Source organism: Emydura macquarii, unplaced genomic scaffold, assembly GCF_026122565.2.
Source record: "Emydura macquarii macquarii isolate MOO-44397 ecotype Brisbane River unplaced genomic scaffold, CSIRO-AGI_Emac_v2 contig_2076, whole genome shotgun sequence".
Classification (NCBI taxonomy): domain Eukaryota; kingdom Metazoa; phylum Chordata; order Testudines; family Chelidae; genus Emydura; species Emydura macquarii.
The window spans coordinates 52,115-75,843 of NW_027132213.1; the positions used below are offsets into that span (position 1 = coordinate 52,115).

General features: G+C 51.0%; 1 protein-coding gene across 3 annotated transcripts in view; it reads left to right on the top strand.

Moving 5' to 3' along the window:
* Positions 1 to 17,069, top strand: part of SELENOI (selenoprotein I) — a 53,602-nt gene extending 36,533 nt beyond the window's left edge. For 2 of the 3 annotated variants that reach the window (XM_067558468.1, XM_067558470.1), the window contains exons 4-10: positions 156 to 230; positions 808 to 1,070; positions 2,868 to 2,976; positions 4,379 to 4,427; positions 5,909 to 6,089; positions 7,056 to 7,238; positions 10,703 to 17,069. In XM_067558468.1, coding sequence (XP_067414569.1) covers positions 156 to 230; positions 808 to 1,070; positions 2,868 to 2,976; positions 4,379 to 4,427; positions 5,909 to 6,089; positions 7,056 to 7,238; positions 10,703 to 10,819 — 977 coding nt within the window. In that variant the 3' untranslated portion in view covers positions 10,820 to 17,069. The remainder of the gene's footprint in view (positions 1 to 155; positions 231 to 807; positions 1,071 to 2,867; positions 2,977 to 4,378; positions 4,428 to 5,908; positions 6,090 to 7,055; positions 7,239 to 10,702) is intronic. The other variant, XM_067558469.1, reaches the window with a different exon arrangement.
* The last annotated feature ends 6,660 nt before the right edge of the window (positions 17,070 to 23,729 follow it).

Genomic DNA, 23,729 nt, shown 5'->3' on the forward strand with positions numbered 1-23,729 from the left:
GCCGCCTCATGATACTAAGATGACCCAACATTTGCATGGAGTCTTGTTCCAATGAATTGCTAAAACAGTTCTTATTGAAAGCATCCCTTGTACCAAAGTGTAACCTACTGAAGTATGTGTACTCAACTCTCCAATCTTCTTTCCAATTTCTACAGCACCTGATCATGTGCATGTTCCAAATCAAGTGTGGGTCGTAGTGGGTCTCCTCAACTTCATGGCTTATACACTTGGTAAGACTTAAGATTCTCATAAAGTGTCTTGGATTTCTAATATATCTATCATCAGAATGACTAATTAATCAAGTGAACTATTGTCATATTTCTGTGTTTCCCAATCCCAACCCCTTCTCCTCAGACCCCCTAAGAAACTCTGTGACTCTGGGTAACTCCTAGGTTCCCCTCCCTCCCTTGTGCTGTGATATTCTGAATGACGTATCGCTGGATGAGGTACCTCTGGAAATTGCTACATTGGATTGTTTTATCTATTTTACTCACTTGTTTCAAGGGATGAACTTTAAAAATAGGAGATTTTTCTTCCTGTCAGAACTGACTTTATGGAGTTACTCATTAAATATTGAATGCAGACTGCTGTTAAATATTTTAAGTTTATTTAAATATTTAACAGACTCTTCCTAGGGTTTTGGTTTTTTTGCATTTTCAGTCTCAATGCGCCCCCCATGGACAGTGCTGGAAACTGAACCTGGCTGCTAACTTCTCAGCAGTGCATGCGTTATCTGGCAGCTGCAGAGGAGACTCTCGCTTTGCATGTGGATGTTTAACTTTGCATTTCTGTGTGCTTCCCTTCCAGATGGTGTTGATGGAAAGCAAGCTCGCCGAACGAACTCCAGTACTCCCTTGGGGGAGCTCTTTGACCATGGCCTGGACAGCTGGGCCTGCGTGTTCTTCGTAGTGACAGTTTACTCCACCTTTGGGCGGGGATCCACTGGTGTCAGTGTCTTCGTTCTCTATCTCCTTTTATGGGTGGTTTTGTTTTCCTTCATCCTCTCCCATTGGGAGAAATATAACACAGGGATTCTCTTCCTGCCCTGGGGATATGACATCAGCCAGGTGGTAAGTAGCCCTTCTGCCTCTTGATTTCAAGATACTAACTTAGAAAACAGTGGGTAAGCTTTGGCTAATTGTCAGAACTGTTTGTGTAGACTAGTGTGTAGGTACCTGTGATGCCCTGGCATCTTTCCCTTGGTGACATCTGTCCAGGTATTCATAAAGTACCCATCATCACCTTAGCTAAACCTAACCATATTCTGCCTATTTCTAGATGTCTTCAGGGAGGAGAGCTTTCTGGCAGAGTGCATGATGTCTGCTTGGTTGAAGGTTGCAATAGTTGGAACTGTGTTATCAGTACTACTGTAGAAGGCCCTAATTCAGCAAAGCATACTGCTTGCATGATTAAAGTTGAGCATATGTTTAATGAATCAAGGAATAAAGGGAGGAAGGCTATGTCTGCTCTGACAGCGGCAAATGTGCTGCTGTCAGATTGATTTATCCGGTTCGACTGAGTGGCAGTGAAGATATGCTCAATCGATCCGGAAGTCGATCTAATAAAACCACCCCCACAAAAACTGCAGCGCTGCGTCTACGGGTGCTCATTTCCCATCGGCGCAGCGTAGTGGAGATGGCGTGCAAAACGGACGTTACGAAGTTGATGGGGGTTACACAAGCTCCTCTACTTAGCTTGCGTCACTCCCATTGGCTGCCACCGGATTTGCCAGTCAATATAGACGAGGCTGAAGTTATAATTGAAACTTTTACTGTGCAGTTAGGTTGGAACAGATCTGATTTCTCTTCAGCAGAGAGGTGATGTCTTTTTCAAGTGTCTTTGTGATGACACAGATTTTTTGCATTAGCAGGAAATAAAATGTCTTTTAAAATTGGATGCTAATAATTGTTGGTTGTCTAAAAGGGACTTGGCCTGAATCTTTTGTGGCATCAGTGTACGGTACTGACTTAGTTTATACTTGTGTGTGATTGAATCGGGGCTAGTGATTGTAGAAGCACCGACTGCAACAAGTTCAGGTGTCTTTACTTAATCAGTATACAACAGTAGAAATTCCCTTTGAAGCTGCCCCTTCTATCAGTAAAATCAGGGTTTCTCTAGTCCTTTGCAATCAGTCATCATTTGGCCCACATCTCCAGATTTCTCCGAACCTGGCGCTAATCCATGGTGCATCTTCCTGATCACGCATCAAACAATCCTAACCTGCCATTGTTTGGCTTGCTGCAGAAGGCAGTTAGAAATGGCTCTGGCAGCTGGCGCTGGGCTGCTGTTGAAGCAGAACCGTCCCCTGTGCTTTTGCTGGTCACGCCAGTAGTAGGGCTGTGTCTTTCCCCATGTGCGTGTGCAAACCCCATTGGCTGCAAATAGCTTACTGGGGGGCACTGAGCAGAACAGCACAGGCACCTCTTCCCCTCTCATTACTCTCCACTTTCCAGACTGGCCTTAAAACTCACAGTGCACAAGTAGTCTTTGCCTCTCCCCAGGTATCATGTGACCTCCCTTTCCAGACTGGTAGTGAGGCTTCTGTGATCATGTTGCCAGAAGCAAAGGTTGGGCTGGTCCCTGACATGGAGTCACCATAGGACCCTGGGAATGGGGGCATAAGTCTGGGGCCCCAAGTAGTTCTGAAGGCTGCGTGCGCTGGGGTACCGTGGTTGCATCTGACCTGGAGATACAGGCTTCTTGTTTTAAAGCTGAAGCTGGGTAGTGAAAATCTGATTGGTGAGCCATGCCAACAGCTTCTGGAACCAGCTAGTGAGGAACGGTCACACTACTAAAAGCACATTTGGCCTGACCGGTCTTTCCAGCTGCTAATACTTGTCTGCGTTCTCTCTGCGTTTCCTTTTCAGACCATTTCATTTGTCTACATAGTGACAGCGGTTTTGGGAGTTGAGGCCTGGTATGCACCTTTCCTGTTTAATTTCTTATATAGAGACCTATTCACTACAATGATTATTGGTAAGAAGCTCCATGTTGAAGCCTATTTTTAACCACCACCGCTTTACCAATATCCAGTGTTTCACTTTAAAAAAATATTCAGTGTGTCTTTGTTTTTAGCCAAGAAAAACTTTGGTAAAATATCTGTGGAGAAAACTTGCCTGAAGGAATCAGATCTAGATTGAAAGCAACAAAATGCCCAGGGTCTGATATTTGTTCTGTTGAGGTTTTGGTGAGAACTGACTAAATCTCCAAGGACTGCATCTAACATATAGAATGAAGAAGATTGCAGCCAACTTCTTCCTTTAATACAAAGCCCCAGGAGGTCCCAGCATGCCATGCTTCATACTAATCTAAGCAGCATGGACATATTACATTTTAGAACTTTGTTTCCACAATTTGCACCCTCATACTAAACGTCAAGGGTGGCTTTGAACTGCTCTGTGTTTGGATCCCTCAGGCTGCATGTCCTCAGGGACTCTGCTTTGGGATCTAGCTGTTGCAGCAGATTAGTCTGTAGTTCCCGACAGCAAGAATGAGTAGAGTCTCCAGTCTGGGAAGATGTAAATACAACTCTGTGGAGAAGAGTAAGGGTTTAGATGTCAGAATTTCCCCTTCAATAAGTGGAGCTAAAATGTGTTAAACTTAGCCAGCCAGCCAGGAAGAATTGAGTTGCTTTATTGCTAGCTTGTTTTGAATGTATTTGTGGTTCACCCTTCATTAAGAATAGCAGTTTGGTCTCATTAATTTAAGAAATGCCTTCTGAGGCAGCTTCCCCGCTGTGAGGTGATGGTTGGAACTTCAGTTTTATCTTATTTAACCCCTTAGCTGCTGACCATCCTGGTAGCCTTTGAAGTGTGTTGGGGTTTCGTGGATCTCTGGCCCTTTTAAGGAGACTTAAATGACTAAAGCTTTTGTTAACGGTGGTTCTAATGTCCTAAATGATGCACATTAAATATATTTCGTTTTGTTTGCTTGTGTTCTTATAATAATCTTTCTGTGTCTGAAATATGTCCTTGCACAAAAAATGGAAACCATTGATAATGCTTTCTCTGCTTCCCACTGGATGTTTTGTTGGGATTCTGGCCAAAATGCAGATAACACTACTTTAGTGGAAATATATATTTATTGCCACATATGCACTTACTCATTGGCACGTCACTAAACAAGACGGTGCTTTTCTGAAGAGAGGAGTCAAATATACACCTCATTAAAACCTATGAGCAGAAATGGGATCACAGTGGATTTAAGTAAACTTTTAGCTACTATAATGTTGCATATGACTTGAAAAAAAAGGGGGGGGGAGTGAAAGATGTGTGATGGTTAGCAGGCTGTCATCTGTGACGTTTATAAAGGAGTTCAGTTATTCTGATGGGCTCCTCTGAATTACTATGCTGCAGTAACTTAGATCTTTCTCTTTCAGGATGTGCACTGACAGTGACTTTGCCCATGAGTTTGTATAACTTTTACAGGTAAGTTTTCCAGAAACCATGTGAACTAATTCTGCAGTGTTTGAGGCGCCTCATGTGGTGATCCTGTTCTGCTGGGAGTTAGTCATGCAGAATATTACAAGAGGAAGTAGGCGGAGATTATTAGCCAGGATGGGCAAAGATGCAAAACCATTCTCTGAAGTGTCCCTAGCCTGTGTTTGCCAGAAGCTGGGAAATGGCTGTCAGGATGGATCACTTGATGATGACCTGCTCTGTTCATTCCCTCTGAAGCGCCTGGCACTGGCCACTGTTGGAAGACAGGAGACTGGGCTAGATGGACCGTTGGTCTGACCCAGTATGGCCGTTCTTATGAGAGCACCTTGTATTGATGGGCCAGCACTGCCCAGGCTGTAGTATAAGGAGAGCCATGACTTGGCACAGCTTTCTGTAAACTAGACTCCTTCTAAATTTTCCTTACCTACACTGGCAGCTTCCCAGGAGGCGGAGTCCAATGCCACTCCTGACACATTTAAGATGGAGCAGGTTTCAGATGCCGCCCTCATTAATACAGTAATGCGACTCGCTGAGAGCACAGGTCCCAGCATGCAGGCCAGACAGCTCAGATCAAATGGGAGCGCTGGTCTCTGCTGGCTTTACTTCTCTATTAGCAGCAAGCCTAGCTAACAAGTCAGAGAACAACCTGGGAAGTGGCCTGATTGGGTAGGGGGTGGATTCCAAAACACAACTCCTATCTCCTCCCCTTCCCCCCCCCTCGAGTTACGTTAATAACAAAATCCTGCATTTTTTCCCCTGCAGACTTTCCTGATTTGCAGAAGTTAATTTGCTTTAAATACTGAAATTGCCATGAATCACCTGATAGACTGAATGTTAAGCACCTGGCATAAATGTGGGTGATATGATTCTTGCTGGCCCAGACGGAGATTTCATTGATCAACCTACTCTTGCGTTATAGCCTCTCACTGGCTGTGCAAGAAGGAAGCTATGCAGGAAACCTTGTTGTTTTCATCTGAATTATTTCCCAAATCCAGGCCCAGTGTCATAGCCTGAACTCCATTTGACACACACACACACCCACCCACACACACACACCCCCACACCCCCAGTTCTCCCCTTTGTTGCCAGCTCCTTAAAAGGCTGTGTCTGGGATTGACCAGTTGTTAATTCAACATTGAATGTGCTAATAAAAATCCATTGTCCACTAAGGCAGGATTACCAAATACCCATCTGAATAAGCAAAATGTCACTTCTTGTGGGTGCATTCATTAGCATGTCTGACCAGAGACTGGCCTCTTGCCCTTTTCTCACAAAACTTCATCAAATTCCTACTCCAGGGCTCTGCCCAACCTGTTGCATGTTGTACTCCACTTCAGGAAAGGTGCTTGGGGCTGGTTGGGCACTCATCTGGATTGGAGAATTCTCTAAGGCAGGCTTGTGCCTGCTTCTGCTAGAAGCTATGGCTTCAGATAATTTGACTTAAGATTTTCGTTCCTTTTGCCTTTCAGGGCCTATAAAAATAACACCCTGAAGCACAGGTCCGTGTATGAAATCATGCTGCCCATCTTCTCGCCAGCATTGCTGTTCGTTTTGTGCGTGATCTGGATCTTCATGTCACCATCAGACATCCTGGAAATCCATCCCAGGCTCTTCTACTTCATGGTTGGCACTGCCTTTGCTAACATTTCAGTAAGCGCTCCGTTTCTCTTTTAAAATGCACGTGGAACGGGGATGACCGATTTGATTTAAAACAGCAGGGAGGGCTAGCGGTTTGTCATGCTGCATTATATGAACTGTCCTCTCTGCTCATGAGGTGCAAAAGCAAGTCACAAACCCATAATGGAAATGCCAGGATTCGTGGTTTCGTTAAACCTGATACAATCCACTCTGCTGCAGTGCCACGACTGCAAGGGCAGGCACTGAAGTGGACAGGAGAGAAACGCTGAATTCTTTAGAACTGAAAGCATGTCCTGTAAACCGGATCTGACTTTCCCAAAACCCAGAGAAATCCCAACATGTGCTTTTTCCACCCCTTCTTGAGACTGGATGACAATTCACTTAATTGAGTTCCTGCTCTCTCAGGTTTAACATGGTCATTCACGAGGTTCTTGGTGAAATTGTTTCAACTGTGTTGTCACATCTGCCGGCCTACGTGAATACATCCTCAAATGTCGTAGATGCTGTTAGGCCACAGGATCAGTGCCTCGCATGACAAATGTGCAGCCGTGGTGATGGTGTTTCGGAAGCTGTGCAGTTTTATACGTAGATCTGTCACTGTCCCTGGTCTGTGCCCGAATTGCTTCCTGTCTTACCCATTCTGTAGCATGTTCTACTAACTTTGCAGATAAGATCAGGCAGATTTGACCAGAATTGGCCAACTCAATGCAAATCCATCCTTGTGATTGTCTCCTCTTGAGGTGGACATCTCTGGGTATATGCACAAGAGGAATTCATGTCAAAGTAGAAACGTTCTCAGTATTTAGGAAGCTTTAGAGAGGACGATTGTCCATGTTTTAATTATTATCGGTCTTGATACGTATATGGCCCTTGTTGCCATATTCTGAATGGGTGGTGATTCATGGTTTACAGAGGCTCATGTTGGAAGGAAACCAAAGCGTATCTAACAGATCTCTTCCCCCCTTTACCGCCCACCAGTGCCAGCTGATTGTATGTCAGATGAGTAATACCCGGTGCCAGCCTCTCAACTGGATGCTGCTGCCATTAGCCCTCGTCATCTTTGTGGTGATTTCTGGAATCGCGCCACATTGGGAAGAACTTCTCCTGTACCTGCTAACTGCTCTCATTTCCCTGGCGCACATCCACTACGGAGTGGGAGTGGTAAGTGAAATCTGCCTTTAGGCTTGAGCTTGAACTGTAGCCGCTCTGCTGACACTTTACTTCATTGTCCATGGCTATTGACTTTTGTGGAGGGTGTCACATTTAAAACCTGAAATACTAGGTAGAATACCTACGATCCAACAGCATAACATGAAAGGAAGCGATGTATATGGCATCTGAAAGCTCTTATTTTGTCTACCAGGGAACTGACTTCCTAGCTGCAGCAGAAATTCTTCTAGACATTTCAATTAAAGATGGGGTCTAAACCAAACCCTGGATTCACCACCTGTTTCAGATCACAGTTCGCAGCTTAAAACATATGAACCAAATGCTGGTAAAACTTGGATCTAGTGCTACCAACTTCAGATCTAGTTATGGCTGTAGTTGGTCATAAAAATGCCAAGATCAGAATGGGACCCAGTGTCGGGGTTGGGCCTATCTCTGATTTCAGATACATTATTCTGAGACTTAACTTGGGAACCATTCGTTTTCCTTCATTTCACACACTTCCTAACATTTCACCTTACTTAGAACTTATTTTCTGGAGGCTGCAGCTGCTCGTGGGTAGCACATGGCTGTACACTCAAACCAGTTTAATACTGACACTCTCTCTGGTAGAGGGCCACTGCGTGGGAAGACAGCCATAACACATTAACCCTAGCACAGAGTGACTGCGTTGTGTGCAGACTGATACGCTTTCCCGTAAGCGTTAACTGATTTTTCATACTGAGCCTTTTAAATATTTCAAATGCCCCAGACATGCTGTAACTAGCACTCTGTCTGAAACGCAAGGGTTATGGCTGGCTACATAAAGAGTGAACAAAGCTTCTAAAGAACCTGAATTGCTGAAGGGGAGCCTGCCATAATTCAAACCTCTGCGGTGAGTTTCTCTGCTGGGGAGAAGCTGGGAAAGGAGCAGAATGGATTAGTTCTGTCCCCGCCCCATATCCAGACACCTTCGGGGAGTGAGAAAGCATTGGGCTCTGCAGGAGACTGGTACTGTGGGAAGGAATAGGCAGAGCACAGCGAATGTGGACAGCGGGCGTGCTGCTCGGTGGGAAGAGGCGAATTGGGTTGTCTTAGGTCAGTGGTTCCCAACCTTGGCCCACGGGGTCTTTCGGAGTGGCCTGCGGCTCCCCTCCCGCTGGCTGCAAAAGGGAGCCGCTGCCTAAGGACCCAGACCAAACGTGTTGCTCTTGCAGGCTCCTTGCTGTAGCCAGGGAGACGGGAGATCAGCACTCCCCTCCCCCTGACTGTAGCAGGGAGCACGGCAAAGCGCTCCCGGATCCCCAGGTGCTGGGTCCCTGCTGGAGCCAGAGGGAGGAGAGCACTAATTTCCCGTCTCCCTATCTGCAGAAGGGACCTACTGCCAAGGGAGCCAGGTGGAGCGCACGGTTTCCTTGCTGCAGCCAGGGGGACAGAGATCCTCCTCGCTGAGCTCCTTCCCTCTGGCTGCAGTGGCGGGAGGAGGGGCTGCTGGCGGAGACTCGTGGCCCTTCAGGGTTGTAAAAATTATATTTGTGGCCCTCGAGCCAAAAAGGTTGGGAACCACTGGCCTGGGTCAACTGAAGAGGGAAATGACCAGCTCAGCAGTCAGTGTGGGAACCAGAGCACTTGTTGCTTCAGACCAGCTCAAGAATATATATTCCAGCTCATCGCGAGATACAGGTTTGATGCGGACTCAGCGGGTGATGTTCTCTGGCCTGTTATACACGAGGTCAGATCATCGTGATCTCCTCTCGCCTTATACTCTATGAAAAATCACACCCATTGGGAACCCCTTTGTAAGACACGAGTGGGTGAGAATGAATCTGCCGTTTCCCTCCCAAGTTATGGGTGAGTGAGCGGCTCTTGGGTGATGCAGTTGCTTAGCCACCACGCTGTGTTTCTTTTCCTCCCAGCCCTGTGAATCGCTTTAAAAATAACTCTGAAATTTCAGCCAGCCTAATGACTTGATGTAGCTCTCTGCATAGTCTCATCAAAAAAGCAAATTTCCCGAATGCATCCTTTAAGTCCTACATGGCTTTCTGCTGCCTGTCTGGAGGAAATGAGCTCGCTCTTCTTTTTGAAGGTTACTGTGAAAGGAGGCTTCCCAAGAATAATTAAAAGTGGATCTCCCAATCCCAATTACTTACCAATGTCCTGGTTTACTGTCACCTGGTGTGAGTGGGTTGGCAGGCCAATCTAGTGCAGGCACCGTTAGCTGACAGCTAGAAAATGTGTTTTGTAGCTGCTTTCCCACTATTGCACTCTGGAAGATGAGTCGCTGGAAATGAGCCAGCATCCGCTTGTTTGTGTATGATTAGTATTCAGCTGAGCCGCTCATGGCCTCGTCATTTGCTCAGCTAAAGTCTGAGCATTGGCTTTGCAGCTCACAACGGGCCAGCCATGTTCAAAAATGAGGGCATGAAAGACAGTAAGTTTAAAGCTGCTCAAAGAAAATGCATTTGGTTTACAATGTACAATTAGCCTGTCGGGCTCACTGCCACAAGGTACCACCTGAGCCCAAGAGTTGAGGATTCAGAAGACAATGATCCTTATAAAAGTGTGAGGAGACTATCCAGTTACTTTGGGTAGGGTACAGATCTTTTTATAAAGATGGATTGGTGGGAATTACCACCCCAGATAAATGTTTCTACTAGTCAGACCCTCTTGAGGATCAGATGCTGGACCCCCACAGTGCAAAACCCCGCGGCGTGGTTTGAAGGTTTGTCCCCCGGTCTGGTGAAGAGTAGATTTGATGCTGCTACCCCACTACAGGCTGGACTAGTGGCTTGTGGGCCCCGTGTCCCGCAGGTTTTGGCCTGGTGGGAGCCTGCTGGCATGATCACAGTCCATCCTGTCATTGGAGAGCGGGAGGGGGTTGCTTCAGAGACGTAATGTGCAGTGTGCGTCATATCTTGTCTGGCTGGCTTGCCCGTGCACAGCAGGATCCTGGCGTTCCTGCAATTCAGGACTTTCAGCGGCACACATATCTCGCTTGCTCCACCTTCTGGTGCGTAAGGATAAGTCTACACTGCAGCAAAACACGAGCGGTTGACCTGACTCAGGCTCACCGGGGCTTGGCCTGTGGTGCAGACATCCAGGGGCTCTGAGACCCTCCCCCCGCGTGGGGTCCCAGAACCTGGGCTCCAGCCCCAGCCTGCATGTCTACACCGCAGTTTTATTACCCTGCCAGTCCGAGTCGGCGGACTGGCTGGCCTGGGGTGTTTTACTGCGGTGTGGATATATCCATCAGGGCTGGTGTGTGAGTGAGTGACTGGCCCTGGCTGGGGATGAGCATCCTATAGGCAGGTGCTGTGTCCCCTTCGCATGCCTGCAGCACTCTGCCGACACTGTGCCCCAGGGCCCGAAGCCTGAGGCGCACTGAGCAGCTCCGTTAAGTCCCCCTGGTTGAGGCTGAGGTGGAGGGCGTGTTGGCTGATGTATTGCTTTCCTTTGATTTCTCTCTCCCCCATCCCCAGGTAAGCCAGCTGAGCAAACATTTCAACATCCGGCCCTTCTCGCTGAAGAAGCCCGGTATGGATTGACTAGAAGTGGAAGAAGAGAGAATCAGCCTGCAGTCTGCACAAGTACTGTAAATAACTGCTGCGAATAGCCTGTAGATACTTCAGCTATCACCACAGACCTAAATCGATCCTCTGGACAGACACCGGGGCAACATGTCCTTGGCCGCGGGGGCTCAGCACTGGGTCTAGACCCCGCCTGCCATTGAGAAAACAAGTACCGCGCTATGGTGAAACCAGACAAGGGGAGTAGCCTTTAAAATTATTCCTGTGTATTCGACCAGCTAGGGAAACCTCAAGTCCTAACTCTGTTCAGGTCGAGCTGGCTTGGGAACACAGCCAGCGTCGCTCAGAACGCAGTGTGTCCAGACCTGTCACGGTCACCAAACCTAACCTGGCAGCTGAGTTAGTAGCAGTGGGCCTAGCACATCTGTAACGGTGACAGCTGAGCTGCAGGGTCAGCCTTAGTCGTACGCGACGTTAGACCCTGTCAGCCGACTTCTGACTTGTTCCCCAGCATGCACGCGCACACGGCCATTCATGCAAAACACTTGTTTAGAAACTTCACGTGCTGTTCCACTAGGACAAGTTGGGATGCGAACAGGGGTTTAAACAGTTAAGGCAGCATTCCCTCCCCTCTCAACCTCACCCTGTTTTTCCAGCTGTGAGTAACTTGGGCCATATCTTGACAGTATTCTTCCTGTTAATCCTACACTGGCCACGGGTACTTTTTAATCATGAGTCCATGCTGGGAACTGGAGCTCTCAGTAGAGATAGTTATTTTTGGGTGGAGGGTGGCTTATAACAGCCTGCGAGAGCTAAAATAGCGCACAGCCAAATTCTCCCTTCTGACAAATTAGTACAACCTCATTCATGTCAAAGGGTTTGGCTGTGGGATGGGGGCGTCATTATGTGCTGCATGGAGCTTGTCTCGTTTCAGACTTGCTGTACGCATTGCAACTTGTCCCAGCCTGCACAATCCCTGTATATGCCCTCTCTTAGCTCCAGATTACTGAACTGTGGCAAATCCCTCAGCTTGGAAAAGCGCCTGAATAATACTTACAACAGCAGACACGCACATACACTTGTGGCTATTTTATTTGGGGAAAAGTGGAGGTGATTTTTTCTTTTAAATGATCATTTAAAATAGGTCACAGCTGTCCTGATGGTTAGGTCACACGTCTCATCCAGGGATATCTTTCTTTTTTACCATCTATTCAAACACTTGCGTTCAGTGATTTTTTTAAAATTTTTTTTTAATTTCAGTTCATTTAATTGAGTGGTGGTGAAGACTGAGTGCTGATTTTCTTTTCTGTTCTTTGTATTTAATGACGATTTGTGCTTGAATGAAGAGTGCAGCCTAAACCCAGGCTCTGGACAGGCTGCACCTGGAAGTGAGCAAGCACAACAAATGTTCATATATAATGTATGGTGGGAACAAATTTATTCATACTTGGATATAGTAAAACCTGGGTCACGGTGTATTCCTTCTGGGGGTGGAGAAATTCCCTGTTCTAGGAAAACTTAAATGTAATTACTATTTAATGCTTTTCTTTTGTAAATTTGAATCATTGTCATACGAGTTATATGAAACACAACATCCGGAAGCTGTTTCCACAGCGTTTATTGTAAGCAGGTTGGTTTTAATTTGAACGTGAATTCTCACTGTTGTGTCATGTATGAGATCATAGCTGATGGATAGAGATACTCCCTGCAAGCTACAGGGGAGAGAATTTAATTTCAAACAGGAAAATATTATTACTCCTTCCATTTCTTTGAGGTGTTCCCATCGTGTTTTTTGACGGGGGTGGGGGGAGGTGACTGGACTAAACACGTTTTAGTTGTTTTGTTAATGTGTCATGACTGTACATCAGGAACTGGAGGAAGGTGTTAATCTGGGAGAGGGAAACGCCTTTTATTTCCCTCCCTCAGAGTTTATTAAATAAGTAGCTTACATATATATATTACTGACATTGTACAGAAAAAGCTTAAGTGTACAGAGGAATTGGGCTGTGCTTGAATTTTTGACACTTGTGACTGTTGAATTAAATATATAATTATGGGCAAATTAACTTTAATTGTAGTTGCACACAAGAAACATCAAGAATTTGAAAGCAAATGCTGAAAATGGGACACAGTTGAACTATCTGTGGAACATTTTCCTACTGCAAAATCCGCCTGTGCGGCGGTGACACATCGCTGAGGTTGGTTTTTCTGTTCACATGGAATGAAGTACTGGGGCCATTTCACCTCGACTAGCCACATTAAGAAGTTTCAGGGTCCCATGACTGAAGCTGCATGTGTTATGTATTTCCTTTTATGGCATGCCCCCCAGCAGCGCTGCTGTATTCAGACTAGGAAGATGTTAAAATTGTGAGCCTCCGTCTGCTCACTGAGCTTCAGACATTTATTTGGGTTCCTTAGTGCACAGTTCTGCCTGTGGAGTATGTTAAACTATTTTGGGCAGGGCATGGACACGTACCCTGAAAAAACACACTCAGTTAGAGCAAGGTTTGCAATCTAAACACCTGCCTGCGTTTTACTGCCTTGCCTTTAAGGCAGGATGTCTCAAAACCTGGACTTCCCTTTTGTGTACACAGGCTTGTCTTTGGGGAGCCCTGGAATTCAATGCCTTCGCTTATTGCACGTTGGGGCTAGCAAAATGTCTACAATCATATTACGCTAGAAACGAAGTTTGAATGCTGCTCAGGCAGATGAGGGCAGGATTAGATCTCTAACCTGCCAGATTCTGCTCTCAGCGCATTAAACAGCTGTCGTGCGCTGTTCTATCTGAACGTAGTGATTTATGTGGCTGATGTCATGGATTCTGAGGAATGAAATTCTTGGTCAAAAAGACACCAAATTACAGCCACCCCACTAAAACTGGAGGGGTGTGGGGGGAGAGAAGCAAAACTATTTTTTTTAAACTGGTGTTTTCTCCTAATTCGGTCTTTAAAATAAACTCTCTCTATTGAAGGGTTGGATTTGGTCATAGTTGTTCCTGCCTCTGAAATGCTGGGGAAAGAGGAGACGTGAAGGAAGGAAGGTCTTTATTTTCTCATCCAGCCCTCTTCGTTTGTGGAGGTGTGCGTTCCTTGCAGGGCTCGTGCTATTTGAACATAGTGGCCCATGCTTAGAATTCTTTCTGTATAGTTTAGAGGCTCTCGGTGCCCTTGGGTTTCTCTGTGAGCATAAAATCGCTACTTGTTATGTTTCCTTCATTATTGAGACCCCTGCCCTGCCCTGAGTGAGCTGTGCAGCTGCTTTTATAAATGCTCCCTCAGTTAGGCCTCGGTGCTGTAAATTGTATCTCGATCTGGAATATAGGCCAGAAGGAGATCAGCATTGGTGAATTATGCCTGCGGGCTGGCAGGGCGCCCAGTCGTGTAGTGCACAGACGTGAGTGGCTTTGGAACGGAACGCTGCATGTCTTTAACTTGGTTTGTCGTTCAATCTCAACAAGCACGTTCCCGTAATGTTGTCCTGCGCCCTTTCCTGTGGTAGGGACCAGCCATAGCACTGTGAGGAGAAGCCAGTGGCTTGCTGAAGACACTTGGCCCCTTGTGTTCCTGTGATTTAGGGGGCTTTGTCTGAAGCAAGAGTTGTGAGCTTTGGGGAAAATGGCTTGGTGCGCGCACAGCTGCATTTCCACGATGAGTCATCTTAGACTCTGTCTGGTGCAGACGAGCCCTTCGCTCCCAGACCTGCAACCGCCCCCACCCCCATGTGATGTCTTCTGCTGGCCCCTGGAGTTCAGTCTCATAGCTGTCAAATCAGGCAACTGGGACATGCATTTAGCTGGGGTGTATGGATACGGGTTTAAGAGCTCTCTGAAGTCACTGGTATATTAACAAAGCAGCCATTCTGGTCCAAGTTACCGTCCCTGAGAAGTACATCTGTTGCAGTTGGCCCATTGGGTACAAACGAGTGAAGGCAGGAGCTAGAGTGTTGAGAGTGAACGTCACCTTTCCATACCCGTTGTGCCCTATCTTGTAGTTGATTTGTGAATTTCTCCTGCTTGCTGCACAATCTAGGGAACTGATGGGGAAATCAGCCAATGCTGAATCTCATGGCGTTTTTTAAAATGGATGACTAATGTTTTCAGGCAACTTGGTCACTACAGTAAAAAAATTCAAATCTTGGGGTTCTAAAGTTAGCCTCTTGTGGTCCATGTAAAGGTTCCTAAATAGACCCGGTCTCTGAAAATCAGGTGTCTCCTGTCTGGGCTCTTAAACCTTAGCCCCATGTGAGAATGTTTTGGCCTGTTGTGACTTTCCAAAGTGACAGATCAGATTTGTATCTTCTAAATGCTGCTTTTTTGGCAGTTGTGGCCCAGCTGAATTTTCCTACGCACTGAGTATCCAACTTGAAAGATACACTCAACACTGCCGCTTGCTATGCAAGTAACTTGAAGAGCTGGGAAACGCTGGAGGTTATCACTCAGGGTGCGTTACAGTGGCATTAAAAAAACAACCCGACCTTGGATTTAGGTGATTTGCTCCTCTTTCTTTGTGCCCCAGCACTGGAATGATGGCAAATCATCTGCCTGATGAAAACGGCTGGAAAACCTTTCTCTGCCACGTGTGGGGTTCGCTTTATGCGGTGTGCTACGTCGTGGGCCAGTGGCCTGAGATCAGCTGGGCGGTCTTAGAGCTTGTTTGTGCTTCGCTGAAACGCAGACCGACAGCAAAGTGGGTAAGCGTTGTAGTAGCTAAGGGAAGCCTTTGCTCGTACCGTGCTCGTATGCCTCACATCATGGTGCTGGAGCTGGTAGCAGGCCCGGGCAGTGGAGACAGCGTTTTACGCGCGCTGACTTGGAACGTGCTTGTGCCAGACCTTTGCTGCTGAACAAGGTCTTCATTAAATGGGAATGATCCTGCTGTGCAGATGGGCTTATTAATGCACCCGCTTCCTACCTTAGCAGCTGCGAAGAGACTAAGAACGGGGAGGTATCCCGTTCTTAGCAGGCTCGCGCCCAGGAGGAAAGCTGTTTGTTACCTGTACCTTGGTTAGCCACCGTCACGGAGCCTTACAGGATGTGCTCCAGCGATAGAGAGAGATTAATAGGTAGCACTAGTTGTTACGAACTAGTTAACTACTCGGGTTTGGAGTGATGGTCTCATTTCAGGACATAAATCTGCCTCATTTGCTCCATTCTCCCAGGACCTATTGGTTATTACTTGACAGCTGGTCAGACTGGTCCAGTGTGAGGTGCTTTTTGGTCCTTCTCACCCAGCACCCTCTGTGCGGGCAGCCTTCCCCTGCGTGCAGACTTTGACTAAACCGAAGGGTGTGCTTCGGGGACAGGCGTGCGGGAGGCCAGAGTTGAAAGTGCTCGGGAAGGTGACTCTAAAAACGACGAAGCGGGCTCCAAGCTTCCGTCTCCCGGGCTTCCAGATCAAACGTGCTCCGTTTACAAGGCAAAATAGCTTTTCTAGTGGCCAGCTCTGCCCATGCAGCCTGCACTGAGAGAGTCCAGCGGGGCTCTTCCTGGCTTACGTCTTGTCCCCAGTAATGGAGACTGTGCGCGGGCCACACCCTGCCAGGGTTACACCCATCCAGCAGAAGGTAAAGCAGAGTGGCCCCTCCTCATTCGGCGCCGGAGCTGTGTGGGCTCTGCAGGGCTAATCCCCTTAACTAGGAGAAAAGGCTAGTGGCTGCGGGTGGGATTTTCCAAAGTGCCTAAGTGACTTTCATTGGGATTTAGGGGCGGGCATTTTAATTGACTTTCAGCATCCGACTGCACTTCCAGGAGGGATGCTTACCGGCCAGCTGCTTCCGTCACCCTTTGGGCTAAAGGGAAAGTAACCCCCAGGACAACACTTCTCCCCACCCCCGCCCCCCCCCCAACACACACACAGAAACACAAGCTTCCGTGGCAAGTCACTGCAACGTGGACCCGTTGTGTTTCCTGAGCCTGGCCCTGTGTGAATGTGACCTGGTGTCAAATCCAGGCTCGGCCAGCCTCTCTGCTTCTCATTGCGCTCTTGTGAACGGGTCTGCAAGCACATCATGTCACATCCCACCCGGGCGAGTCCATAACCTAGCCGGGACCAGTCGCAGCTACGCAAACTGACTGTACAGAGCTTTATTTAAAAAGAAAAACACAGTATAAATATATATATTGTCTTGTCGATGCAGTGTTCTGCAAAACCCGCTCCTCTCAGCGGGTCCGTGGCACTCTTTGTTGTGGGGGGCGTGGACACTGCAGTGGATTTGAATTCCAATCTGTTAGACTATTGCTGATAAATATTTATTGTAAAAATAAAAATATTCAAAACGAAACCTCAGTAAAGAATAAAATTTTCCAAGCCTTTTAGCGGTTTTCTCATGGTCTGATGTTACTGTTGCTTTCAGTGGAACCCATTGCCTTTGAGAGGGGGCAGGTGCGTCCTTTTAGCCCTAGAATTGGCTCGTGGGTGGTTCAGTCTGGTGGGGTCAGATCACGCCCTCGGCAGGACACACTTAGCTGGAGCCGGCAGAACAGCCGATGCCTGGCGGAGGTTCCTCGGTGCCCTCTCCAATGAGTGCACTTACTCCTCGGTGACCAAAGGAACCTGCCGTCCGTTAATCTCAAATCCCACCAATTGCTCTCTTCACTGACGTTCTAGTAGCACCAGCAAGGTTCAGTCACAGGCTGGGGCCCCGGGTGCTGAGCACGGTACACACACGATGAAAAGTTGGGCCCAGCCCCCAGAAGCTCACAATCCCACAGAGGACTGCCAGGAGGGAAGAAAGCATTGCCTTCTCCCAACCAATTATTTCAACTCGTAATACGTCTGATCCAGCCTCCATCCGGCAAGTGGGCGCTTTCTGCACGTCTCCGGCACGTGCATTGAGAGCCGCAAAGGCGAGAAAGGCGTGCAAAGCACTTTGTGAGCCCGAGTTACAGTGCAGTCCGGCGGCTATAAAATCCGGCCGTGCAAAAGTCACACTAAAATTCCCCCAACTTACCAGAGCTTTAGCGGAAGAATTTTGGAGCCATGGCCGGCTAGCTGAGGTTACACAGCAATGAACGAGTCCCTGCAACCCCGGGAGGTAAGGAAATGCATCCACCGACAGTGGGGGAGACAGCCACAGATGTTCAGGGAGCTGCCCCAGCTGTCACGGCAGGTCTATGGCAGGGAGGAGAACAGAACCCAGGAGTCCTGACTTGACACACCAGTAACCTAATGCTGCTGCTGCTGCTCAATTCCCCCTGGCTGTGGTGAACTCTTCTCATCACACACATGGCACGAGAGAAACATGGATCTGCCAGCTGGGTTTTTCCTTCATCCTCTTTGCCAAAGTTTACTATAAAAAACCACAAAAAATCCACAGGCTTCGCCTGACCCGGTTTGCTGAGGGGTGCAAACATCACCAAAAAAGCACCAGCAATAAGTGGGCTTAGCAATTAGAGATGCAAATGACTTCCTGCCTCCTGCAGATGATCAGCTGATCGTCAACTGGCTCTTAACCCAAAGGCTCTTCCCGACTGCTGCCCTTTGCTGCTTTCTCTACCCAGCTTCTTCCCTTCCTTCTTGCAGGAGGCAACGTGTGAACCACCCTCCTGGCCCTGGCACTCCCCTCTGCGCTGGCTCCAGCTGAGTGGCCCGATTTGGGGTCATCCCCTGACGCTCAGAGCGCCCTGAACCGCGGTTCCACCCCCAGCTGTGCCCTTGGCGGAGAGCTGGCCTGCCAGGGAGCTGCTGAGCGCAAGGAGAGGCCCGGCGTGGGAGAACTTCCTTGGGAGCCGGGCCTGGCCTGGGGGGAAGCGGGACCACGTCCCATGGGAGGGGGGCAGGCACCTGCTCCCGGCTGTACAGTGCTAGGCAAGCCTAGCACAGAGGGGCCACACGTTGTAAGCTGGAGTGCAGGGCTGCCTGTCAGCTAGCTCGTTTGCATAACGGGTTTGTGCAGCAGCAAGCAAGCACCCCTAATTGTTCCCTCCCCCCAAAAAAGGTGGGGCAGCCTCCCCCCTGCTTGCCCGTGGGCTGCCTGCTCCTTGTCAGACACCAGCCGGGCTCACGTCTGCTATCCCGAGGGCGGGCGCAGGGCAGGGCTGCGAGGCGAGGTGCAGAGGGGTGGTTCGGCCGGGGCAGCCATGGGGCGGTCACAGAGGGTGAATGGGCCTGTGCTCTGCCCCATAACTAGCCGCCGGCTCGGTGGAAGAAGCAGCTGGGTCAGCCGGGTGACCTCAGGCGCGAAGTTCCACCCTCCGTGCCTCAGTTTCCCCACATCTATCATGGGAATCGTGACGCTGCTCCCCTTTGTAAAGTGCTTTGAGAACTAGGGATGAGCTGCGCACAGAACGAACTGCAGCTGCTCTGAGAACAGCCGCCCTCCCCTCCTGCCATCGACTCTCTCACTCCTTCAGCTGTGACCGCCCAGGGCTGGCCTGGGGACTGCGGGGAGGGCCCCAGTGCAAGCCTAGGGCACAGCCAAAGGCAAAGGTCCCCTGCCCCACGGCTCCCCCGGCACTCGGACGGGATCTGTGCCAGCTCTCGATGCTTTGCAAAGGATGAGCCTCTAACCAGGCTGGAGGGCGGGAGAGCTCTGCTGGGACCAGCAGGTGAGTCGGGAAGTTTCTAGGGCCGGCTCCCCGGGGGCGGGGGGGCTGCTTTTCCTGTGAGAGGCGATGCATGGTCCCCTCAGGTGTTGCCTGGCCAGTGGAGGGGCAGTGGAGTGGGGGGGAGGGGGGAGCAGTGCATGGCCAGAGGCTGGTGTTGCACGGGGGCTGTGGGGGGACAATGCACGGACAGAGGGTGTCCGGCATCACACAGGGGCTGGGACGGGCAGTGCCTGGATGGATGGAGGCTGGTGCGGGGCGTTGCAGAGCAATGCGAGGCTGGACGCTCTGGTCTGCACCAGCACAGATTGTTCCCTCCTTAAGTGCAAAACCTTTGCTTCTGCGGCCTGTTGGCTACTCCCCTTTCCCCGGGGAAAGTGATGCTGTGGCCGGGAGGGCCGGGGCGGCGAGATGCAGCAGCAGCAGCTGGCTGTAGTTTGCAAGAGAGAGACGGGGTCGAGCAGGTTGGATCCCCTGCAGCCCCTTGCCCATAGTCGCTGTGGAAAGGAGACCGGCGAGGACCCTGCGCTGCCCGGCGCTGGGAGCTGTGCCAGGAGGGTGCCCCTGGCAGCCACAGCCCGGCGAGGTCGATGCCTGGGGACGTGGAGCCGGGGTCTGGGGCTTGGAATCTGTGCTGATGAGACGCCCCGGGCAGGCGGGCTCCCTTCGGCTTCCTGCAGTCTGCCTTGGCGCTTGCCCTGCAGGATCTGAGTTCCCCCTGGCCTTCAGTGCATCCATCCCCTCCCCGGCGGCAGGGCAGGGCTCCGCCCCGCTGGACAGCTGGGAGCTGAGGCCCAGACAAAGAGGAACGCTGTGTCTACGCCGCCAAAAAAAAGACCCAGCCAGTAGTTGCTGGTGGTGAACAATCACTGGCTATTCTCTCTTCGAGATGTGTTGCTCATATGCATTCCAATTAGGTGTGTGCGCGCCCCGTGCACAGATTTCCGGAACCTTTTTCCTTAGCACACCCGCAGGGCCGGGTACGGCGCCCCCTGGAGTGCCGCGCTCATGTCGTGGTATATAGGGCCCCGCGGGTCCCCAGTCCCTTCTTTCCGCCTCTGACGGTTGCTGGAACTTCTGCCCCTTGCTAGTGCAAGTAGCAGTCCTTGGCTCATCAAACCATTACTGTTTAATTAGTCCTTTTGTTATTCAAAAGGAGCGTCTGTATAGTTGTTATCTGCCCTTCGGGGCTCCTGCGGAGTCATGCCTGGCTCCACAGGTTTCAAGAGCTGCACTCTATGCTCCAAACAATTTCCCGTGAGTGACCCTCACGACCGCTGCCTCCGTTGCCTCGGGGAGCAGCACCGTAAAGATAAGTGCAGAATTTGTAAATCGTTTAAGCCTCGCACCCAGAAAGAACGGGATGCGAGGCTGAAGGCTTTACTGATGGAGTCCGCGCTGCGCCCGGCCTCCGAGCCATCGAGGTCACCGGCACCGAGCGTCTCTTCGGTGCAGAGCGCTCCCCCGGCACCGGCGTTGAAATCGGTGCCGGGTAAGAAGAAGTCGAAGCGGCCGGAGATCCCGTTGATGGACTCCTCCCTGCCTCCACCTAAGCAGGGAGCTGCACAGGAGACACCCCAGCCACGTGCCGTGGAGGGCTCTCCGGCACCGGTGTCTCCTCGTAGGGAGCCTCCCCCGACTCGGACGAGTGGGGGTGCGCCCCTACAAGGGCCGTCGACACCGGAGGCGTTCGCTGCGGCAAGGGCCCTCATGGCCTTGCCTACGCCTCCGTCCCCCCCTCGGCCGAGGGACCAGGGACTTGCGTCTCGGGGCAAACCCGCGCTGGGTGGCCCCGGTGGGTGGAGGAAGCATCGCTCCCGATCCTCACCCAGACGGTCAAGGAGGGTGGAGAGTCGCTCCCCTCCGAGCGCCGACTCTCGGTCGTCAAGCGCCTCGGCACCGCGGCACCGTGGGCGGTCAAGAGGCCCCAAGAACCGGCGCAGCAGCTCTAGCGACGGTTCCGGCACCGACCATAGCTCGGGTGCGAGCACCCCGGTGCGGGAAATATCCCGGCACCGCACCGGCTCTACTGTCGGTAGCACCGGTCATCAGGGACCGAAGGCTGCGGCAACATCGGCGGCCACGGCACCTGAGGCAGCGGCACCGCTGATGGGACCGGCACCGATCCTGATGGCACCGGCACATCTTTCCTCGGTGCCGTTGATACCGGCACAGCTCCCTTCGGCGCAGACCATGCCGGCACCGCTCCCTTCGGCACCGCCGACTCCGGCACCGCTCCCTTCGGCACCGCCGATACCGGCACCGCTTCCCTCGGCGCCGATGATTCCCACGTTCCACAAGCCGCGCTCCCGTTCGCTGTCCCCGGTGTCCGGCCGCAGACATCGTCGCTCGCACTCCAGAGGTGGCAAGCGGCGCTACAAGAGGTCGTGTCACAGACGTAGGAGATCCAGCTCCTCTAGCTGGTCCTCCTCTAGACGCCGCCATAGGCGCAGACATGTGTCCACCTCGTCTTCTTCACGAAGCCGTTCCCTGCCTAAGGCCCGTAAGAGGCGTTCAGCGGGCTCAGGCCACCGTGAGAGACATGGGGAGGCCCTCCAGTATCCTATGCCGGGCTGGGCCCAAGGGCCTTGGCAAGGACCATACTGGGGTCCATGGGGCTCCCACCCGGTTCAAGGGGGAATCGCTTTTTTAAAGACAAGGTCAGACTACGACCCCACCCGGCATTCCTACCCAAGGTAGTGTCCCAATTCCATTATAATCAGGAAATCTTCCTCCCTGTATTTTTCCCGAAACCACATGGGTCGGCGAATGAGCGCAGGTGGCATTCTCTGGATGTCAGAAGGGCCCTGGCACACTACTTGGAGAGAACCAGGCCCTTCCGGAAATCCACACAATTATTTGTAGCGGTAGCAGACCGTATGAAAGGCTCTCCCGTGTCCACGCAGAGAATCTCATCATGGATTTTAGCCTGTATTAAGACTTGCTACGACAGGGCAGGGATACCCCTCCCCGGCCCGGTGGTGGCACATTCGACCAGAGCTCAAGCATCCTCCGCGGCCTTCCTAGAGAATGTACCTCTGCAAGACATATGCAGAGCAGCGACCTGGTCATTGGTACATACATTTATGACTCATTATGCCATTGTCGAACAGGCGAGGGAAGATGCAGCAGTGGGCAGAGCTGTGCTGAATAGAGCTGCTCGCCAGTGACTCCTACCCGCCGCCTAGAGTATTGCTAAATTAGTCACCTAATTGGAATGCATATGAGCAATCACTCGAAGAGAGAAAACAGGGTTACTTACCAGTAACTGTTGTTCTTCGAGATGTGTTGCTCATATCCATTCCAAACCCACCCCCCGTCCCCGCTGCCGGAGTCGGCAGAAAGAAGGGACTGGGGACCCGCGGGGCCGGCGGTGCCCTATATACCACGACATGAGCGCGGCACTCCAGGGGGCGTCGTACCCGGCCCTGCGGGTGTGCTAAGGAAAAAGGTTCCGGAAATCTGTGCACGGGGCGTGCACACACCTAATTGGAATGCATATGAGCAACACATCTCGAAGAACAACAGTTACTGGTAAGTAACCCTGTTTTCCTGCTCCCCAGATGCCCAGCGGCCCCCTCGCCTTGGCTGGGCCTGCGTGCTGTGTAACGCCTACGCGTCCGCAGAGCATCTCCCTGCACAGCCGCAGCTTAGGGACTCTCCGCAGGGCGGGGATACGAGATATCGACTGCAGCACCTGGCTGGGCCACGACCCCCTGGCCCCGCCAGCCAGCCATCCTCCCTCAGACCTGCTTTGCCTGCAGGTGGCGGAGCAAACAGCCCCGGCATCTCCGGAGGTCACACGTGCAGCAGGTGCCCGCGGTCATCGGTGGAATGAAACTTGGCTTGTGTTTGGGCCGCCGGGTGGCTGGGAAGGGCAGGCCCGGAGCAGCCGGCGTGGAAAGAAAGGCTGGCGGAGCGGTTAAGGTGCAAGGCTTAATTCAGGGCCCTTCTCGGCTGCAGGCTGCCCTGGGGGTAACCAGATGGCAAGTGTGAAAAATGGGGACGGGGCTGGGGGATAACAGGCGTCCGTATAAGAGAGAGCCCCAAATATCAGGACTGTCCCTATAAAACTGGTCACCCTGGCTGCCCTCATGACCTTGGCAGAGTCACTGGGGACGTCCCCGCTGTAGAAAGCCCCGAGCCTGGGCCCCCCACGCCCTCCCCACTCCGGTGCGAGGCTCAGGCGCTGTACGGGCCAGCCGTGCAGCTAGACGTCGCCGTGAGGATTGAACCATCCCCAGCTATCGGGGCGAAGGAGGGGCCGTGCGTGGGCCCAGGTTATCCCGCGTCCACCCGCAGAGGGGTTATTGCGCCGCCTCTGGAACCTGCCATGCTGACCCGGCGAGAGAGAGGTGGCTGGGCTGGATGGACCCCTGGTTCCCGTGGGAGATGGGCGGGAAGACCAGCCTCCGTTTTGCAGAGGAGTTTGTGGCA